Below are 7,502 nucleotides of genomic sequence, written 5' to 3' on the forward strand. Positions count from 1 at the left end.
TTGTCTTAGTATAATTACTTCTCTTGTACTCTTGTCCCAATACTTCGGGTATACTATCGTAGTGTCCTCAATCACTTTATTAGGAATTGTCGAAGGCGCGGCGGCTGATCTGGGTCTACACTTTTGCAACACCATAAGACCCATTTCCCCTTGATATGGCCCAATTTAATTAATATTGCAAAGTTTTGATGTTATTTACAATTGACTTCCATACCATTTTTAAGTTAAATATTTATTTTCCTTTCTTTATCAATAGTTTGAAATTAATATTTTGATACATTTTTTTTTTAATTAGACTTTGAGTTCACAATTATATTTTCGAAAAGACTCAATTTTAACCTCTAATTTGGCACCCTCCTGTCTTGCCATGGCACATTTCCCGCTGAAAAGATGATCCAATGCTTCATAGTATTTCTCACAATTTTCACTTTTTTGCTTGCTGTGTTATAGCCCCTGATATTGACAGTCCTGGTATCCTCCAAGTTGCGATCTCTCCTCCATTCCCCCAAGAACCAGGTCGCCTCTTCTGTCCTCTTCATTCTGCAAAGTGGGGTACCTCATCCTCATCAAGTTGTGGAGAATGCAGCATGTCTTGAAAATCAGCCTCACTGTGGATGGACTGTGGTTCATCTTTGAGATGAGTATCTGAAATGACCGAAGACTATAAGTATCTTCCATGGCCGAGAGTGTAAGATAGGTTCATTCCGACCCGAGCGTAGGGTGTTTTGCGGAAACGAGGTTTACCGAGTTTCCGCAAAACACCCTGCGCGAGGGTCGGGATAAACCTATCTTATACGAGCGGCTATGGCAGATGCTTTTTCTCCCACCTCAGTTAAATTAAGTAAAAATGTATTTTTTGCTGGAACTCTTTTTTGCTTAGTGAAAATAATTGCGTATGGATATGCGATAGCACGTGGTTGTCATGGATATACGCTCAGTAATCCAGTTAATGTTAATAGTCAAATCGGTCTTTTTAAATAGTTCTAAGGAGAATGAAGCATTATTTATTGAATGGTGACTGAAAACTGTTTAATGGTGACATTTGAAGCGAGAAATAATTAATTAGCGTTCTAAATATTACCATAAGACAAGATTTCCTTGATGCTACTGACGAGTCTTCAACAAGGGAGGTAATTACAATGTGGTAAAAGGAGTTCCATACGGGCATTTTATCTTCGCCCGTGGGCAAGATAAGAATATCTAGCATGGTTAAATTATTGGATCTACATATCTGGGGTGGGAGAAAAATATTGCCATGCGTAAAAATTTAACGTGAAAAAGATTGTCTATAAATGAAATTCCAATCGAATTTCGATAGGTTGGATAACTTCGGTTAGTTCGAATTTATGCTTATCGAACAAATTATTTATGGATCAAAACATAAAGGTTTTTGTTGTGTAAGCAGTTCGACTGTATGTTTGGCAAAAAAAAGATAATTACTTGGAATCGGTCTGCCAAAATGCCAAAGGCGTTTTCTGATACCCTCCTAGCCCTGGATAACCGGTAGTTTAGAATTATTTCTTCTCCGGTAAGGGATCTCTGTCCATAGGGTTTCTGCATGTGTTCACTGAGACTTAAGGCATCCCCCCTCACCACCACCACCAAGAAAAAGGGCATGTTGACGGTGTCATTAGGGAAGGGCTGTGGGTCTGGAAATCCAATGGAACCATCCTGCACCATCTCCAGGAATTCTGATGCATTATAGATCCTGGCATATCCACTTGAACTATATCCTGAAAATACAGAATGATAAGAACGTGTCAGTATACATTGAAAATAGCAATATTTATAATATATAATTAATAATCAATATATAATTTATTTAATTACAAATGTAGTAAAATTTGTGTGGTCTTATACTCACCACCGACGTCACACCACACCAACTTGTAGTCTGAGTCGACAATGGCCAGTAAGATAATGCTGTAGAAACCCTTATAATTAGAATATAAGGAACCAGAGCTGGCAGGCTTTCTGATGGCTACGTGTTTGCCATCAATGACAACAACACAATTTGGAAAGTTCCACTTCTTGAGGAACCCATAAGCCAGTTGTTTCCATTCTTTAGGTGTGGAGGGGGCTGTCATAACCTTATCAACATATACCTCACATATAGCATACCAGACTTCTCTAACTACTTTAGAGAGGGTATTCTCAGCGACCCTCCAGGAGTACTGCATGTCTGAGTACTTGGCACCAGAAACCAGGTGGCGTAGAGTGGCAGTTAACTTGAGGCCTGGATCCAAGGGCTCCCTGTACCAGGTGTGCTGTTTCGAGAGGCGATGGCGGACCCTCTCGAATATTTCATCATACATTACAGTCGACATGCAGAGGAATTTCTTGAAGGTTCCAGGATCTTCTCTTCTGAGCTCAACCATGAGCTGATCGTAGATGCCAAATTGGCGCCGTCTCTCGGGATGCAGCCATGGTCTACTCCAGATGCGACGTACTCTGGCTCCTCTTCTCCCCCTAAATCGGCCTCTGATGAATTGGTGGATGTTAAGTTGTTGCTTGAAGACTTCTTGGTGGGCCATAGCAGCCACATACTGCAGGGTCAGGCGTTGTAGAACTTCCATTTTTGACGAAGGAATAACAAATAATTTTGATATTTAGCCTCCTTCTTTTATATATGAAATTCAGGAATACACAAAACTGTTGAAATACTCAAAACTACTCAAGAAATGTAGATGCGTAATGATTCGCGTTGATTCGTAGTGACCCATCGTAATGATTCGTATGCAAGCGTATGCCGTTCGTTTTCTGAACGTCAACCAATCGTTACAATTCACTTCAATTTGTAATGAAATTTCGGATTTAGTGAGCTACAATGCGTAACTATTCGGTACAGTTCGTACAACTCGCAAACTATCGCAAAGACTCGTCATGGGATCGTCCTCGATCGCTTGATATACAAATTAGCAGATGACGACCTGACAACGAGCGAACTCCAACGACAGTTGACGAACGCTATGCGAAGACATTCCATATGGTTAACATATTGAAACGAATTTTAACGAATAATAGACGAAACTTTTATTCGCCACAAGTTTTTCAACATGTTCAAAATTTTCCGACGAACAAGACTTATCGCAACCGAAGCCGAAGCTCACAAACACATTCATACGAACACCATCAACGATGTACAACGTGCATATACTAATGGGAACGAAATTAACTCAAGTCCTATGCGCCAGTACACGCATGTTGACGTCGGGGGGTGTTCGCTTATGTGTGAGGAGGCCTTTAACTTTTTTACTCGACAGCGCCATCACTAGAGCAACAGCGCCACCACTTTTAAAAATATGTGGATAATTCCTTTTTAAGAAGAGCTTATAAGTTGTGTTGTGTTCCGGCTATGCGCCATGATGTTCTTACGTTGTTTGTTAGCAATGGGGTGTACTTGAAATGCTAGCACATCTTAAAATATGGGAGAAAAGCTCCTGGCACCGAAGTTCGAATCATTCCGAAACGAAATCGGCACCACATTCTCCGATTTTCAAAATATGTCCGTAAAATAAAGTTATCAAATAAATTATAAATCATACTCGCGAGTGTAGAAGTAAACACAACACATAGCTGCATGACGGAAGTGTTTACAGCTCATTTTGTTAGCACCATCGAAAAATGGTGGAGCTGGCGTTTAGGTGCCATGATATTGAGACCAATCTTGCGTATCATTTCAAAATGGTAACACCTACCCTGTTGGCATAAATATTTAAAGCTGCACTCTCACAGATTTCTCATTTTTACAACTTTTTTATTTTTTTGTTTAGGAAGGAGCAAATTTTTGCGTAAATATTCATATTTCCGTTCGAAAATTAATGTTATATGGCTTAAACCGTTACTAACGGTTAAAGAAAAATGCATTAAACATTATTTTTGACTTTTTGATAAAAACCTACGATTTGATGTTTTGTCAGCAGTCATATATAACTGGTTTCCATGGATTTTCCCAAAAATTGGCTCGTTCCAAGACAAAAATTAAAAAAAGTTGTCAAAACGTTCAATCTGTGAGAGTGCAACTTTAATGGGGCAAGACACGGCGTAGAATTTTCAATGCGAGCTGCTAATACATAAATTTACTTGATTAAACGAATAAACGCAATAATCATGTTGCTGTCTCATCTGACTTTCCCCATTTGAAAATGGAACATAATGGTTTCCAAGTTTATATCATATGTGTTAATGAATACAGATAAATATACCGACGCTACTTTTTTAAACTGACTGGGATTTATGTGGTAGACAAGCCTAGTAAATTTCGAATTAGAGAAAAACGCAAAAACATTGAAGATGCATGTTTCGTAAGCGATGTGATACATCAGTAAATAAGACTCAATGCGGTCTACACAACGATGTCAATTTAATGTATTAAAGTTTTTGACATAAAAAATAATTCTATCAATTGAATCATCTGGTGTCTTGTCCCTTTGATGCTGTTAGATACGATTTTATTTCCGTTATTCTGCCGCACATTAGTGCACATTAATCCATTTAATTATATTTTGATATGCATTATTTTCTGTTTTGGGGGGTACTCCGTCAAGAAAATTTTAAGAATTTCTAGACCGAAATGGTGCATTTTAGGCGTATTTTATTACTTTTTTGTCTCCTGTATTGAAATAAAATGTAAACTTGAACGATTTTTTTTCTTCTTTTTTTTTTGGGGGGGGGGGGGGGTACCGGTAGGGCCTTTCTCAAAAGCCGCTTGTGTGTTTACACAAGTAGTATTAAAATGTAATGGGACAACAGCCCTATCAAAATGGTCCCGCAAACCCTTCATATGTCCATGATACATTATAACCACCGATAGCGAAGCTAAATGTTACCATAACAGTACACGTACTAACGGTATTTTATCGAATAAGAAAAAAGAGAAAAAAGTTATTATTCCATGAAAGACGGTATAAATTTATACAGTCTACAACGCCATGTGTCATGTTACCCACTTAGTTAAAATCACCTGAGCCTCCAATATTCAGCTGTGAGACACACTGACACTACTAGGGTTGTAAGTGTGTCTGTTAGCTCCATTTTTGAGACAGCCTATCATTTTAATAATATACTCTACTTTTGCTGATAGAATTCAGTGGCGTAGCTACATAATTTTATTATAGGCCCTGTAGCCCTGGCCCTACAACTTGTTTTGAAAAATGGCAAATTTAGATAACAGCGCTAAAAGGTTAGTCGGTGTCCTTGTGAGCTTCCTCGGTGTAGTGCAAAAACGTTAGTCGGTGTCCTTGTCAGCTTCCTAGGTGTAGTGCAAAAGCGTTAGTCAGTGTCCTTGTCAGCTTCCTCGGTGTGGTGCAAAAACGTTAGTCAGTGTCCTTGTCAGCTTCCTTGGTGTAGTGCAAAAACGTTAGTCGGTGTCCTTGTCAGCTTCCTCGGTGTAGTGCAAAAGCGTTAGTCGGTGTCCTTGTTATCTTCCTCGGCGCAATGCAAAAACGTTAGTCGGTGTCCTTGTCAGCTTCCTCGGTGTAGTCGGTGTCCTTTTCAGCTTCCTCGGTGTAGTGCAAAAGCGTTAGTCGGTGTCCTTGTCAGCTTCCTCGGTGTAGTGCAAAAGCGTTAGTCGGTGTCCTTGTCAGCTTCCTTCAGATTCCTCGGTGTAGTGCAAAAGCGTTAGTCGGTGTCCTTGTCAGCTTCCTCGGTGTAGTGCAAAAGCGTTAGTCGGTGTCCTTGTCAGCTTCCTCGGCGTAGTGCAAAAGCGTTAGTCGGTGTCCTTGTCAGCTTCCTCGGCGTAGCGCAAAAACGTTAGTCGGTGTCCTCGTCAGCTTCCTCGGCGTAGCGCAAAAGCGTTAGTCGGTGTCCTTTTCAGCTTCCTCGGCGTAGCGCAAAAGCGTTAGTCGGTGTCCTTGTCAGCTTCCTCGGCGCAGTGCAAAAGCGTTAGTCGGTGTCCTTGTCAGCTTCCTCGGCGTAGTGCAAAAACGTTAGTCGGTGTCCTTGTCAGCTTCCTCGGCGTAGCGCAAAAACGTTAGTCGGTGTCCTTGTCAGCTTCCTCGGTGTAGCGCAAAAACGTTAGTCGGTGTATCAGCTTCCTCGGCGCAGTGCAAAAGCGTTAGTCGGTGTCCTTGTCAGCTTCCTCGGCGTAGTGCAAAAACGTTAGTCGGTGTCCTTGTCAGCTTCCTCGGCGTAGCGCAAAAACGTTAGTCGGTGTCCTTGTCAGCTTCCTCGGTGTAGCGCAAAAACGTTAGTCGGTGTCCTTGTCAGCCTCCTCGGTGTAGCGCAAAAGCGTTAGTCGGTGTCCTTGTCAGCTTCCTCGGTGTAGTGCAAAAGCGTTAGTCGGTGTCCTTGTCAGCTTCCTCGGTGTAGCGCAAAAACGTTAGTCGGTGTCCTTGTCAGCCTCCTCGGTGTAGCGCAAAAACGTTAGTCGGTGTCCTTGTCAGCCTCCTCGGTGTAGCGCAAAAGCGTTAGTCGGTGTCCTTGTCAGCTTCCTCGGTGTAGTGCAAAAGCGTTAGTCGGTGTCCTTGTCAGCTTCCTCGGTGTAGCGCAAAAACGTTAGTCGGTGTCCTTGTCAGCCTCCTCGGTGTAGCGCAAAAACGTTAGTCGGTGTCCTTGTCAGCCTCCTCGGTGTAGTGCAAAAGCGTTAGTCGGTGTCCTTGTCAGCTTCCTCGGTGTAGTGCAAAAGCGTTAGTCGGTGTCCTTGTCAGCTTCCTTCAGCTTCCTCGGTGTAGTGCAAAAGCGTTAGTCGGTGTCCTTGTCAGCTTCCTCGGTGTAGTGCAAAAGCGTTAGTCGGTGTCCTTGTCAGCTTCCTCGGTGTTGTGCAAAAGCGTTAGTCGGTGTCCTTGTCAGCTTCCTCGGTGCAGTGCAAAAGCGTTTGTCGGTGTCCTTGTGGGTTTCCTCGGCGTAGTGCAAAAACGTTAGTCGGTGTCCTTGTCAGCTTCCTCGGCGTAGCGCAAAAACGTTAGTCGGTGTCCTTGTCAGCTTCCTCGGTGTAGCGCAAAAACGTTAGTCGGTGTCCTTGTGGGTTTCATCGGTGTAGTGCAAAAGCGTTAGTCGGTGTCCTTGTCAGCTTCCTCGGCGCAGTGCAAAAGCGTTAGTCGGTGTCCTTGTCAGCTTCCTCGGTGTAGTGCAAAAGCGTTAGTCGGTGTCCTTGTCAGCTTCCTTCAGCTTCCTCGGTGTAGTGCAAAAGCGTTAGTCGGTGTCCTTGTCAGCTTCCTCGGTGTAGTGCAAAAGCGTTAGTCGGTGTCCTTGTCAGCTTCCTCGGTGTTGTGCAAAAGCGTTAGTCGGTGTCCTTGTCAGCTTCCTCGGTGCAGTGCAAAAGCGTTAGTCGGTGTCCCTGTCAGCTTCCTCGGTGACGTGCAAAGGCGTTAGTCGGTGTCCCTGTCAGCCTCCTCGGTGTAGTGCAAAAGCGTTAGTCGGTGTCCTTGTCAGCTTCCTCGGTGCAGTGCAAAAGCGTTAGTCGGTGTCCTTGTGGGTTTCATCGGCGTAGCGCAAAAAGGTTAGTCGGTGTCCTTGTGGGTTTCATCGGCGTAGTGCAAAAACGTTAGTCGGTGTCCTTGTCG

At 43.0% G+C, this 7,502-nt stretch overlaps 1 protein-coding gene across 1 annotated transcript; it reads right to left on the bottom strand.

Moving 5' to 3' along the window:
- Positions 1-444: 444 nt before the first annotated feature.
- LOC128228616 (uncharacterized) lies at positions 445-1,680 on the bottom strand. The gene is made up of 2 exons (XM_052940029.1): positions 1,441-1,680; positions 445-645 (listed from the first exon to the last, which is right to left on the bottom strand). The coding sequence occupies exons 1-2, from the start codon at positions 1,678-1,680 to the stop codon at positions 445-447; spliced, it is 441 nt and encodes a 146-aa protein (XP_052795989.1).
- Positions 1,681-7,502: the final 5,822 nt, after the last annotated feature.

Source organism: Mya arenaria, chromosome 1 (genome assembly GCF_026914265.1).
Source record: "Mya arenaria isolate MELC-2E11 chromosome 1, ASM2691426v1".
Lineage (NCBI taxonomy): Eukaryota > Metazoa > Mollusca > Bivalvia > Myida > Myidae > Mya > Mya arenaria.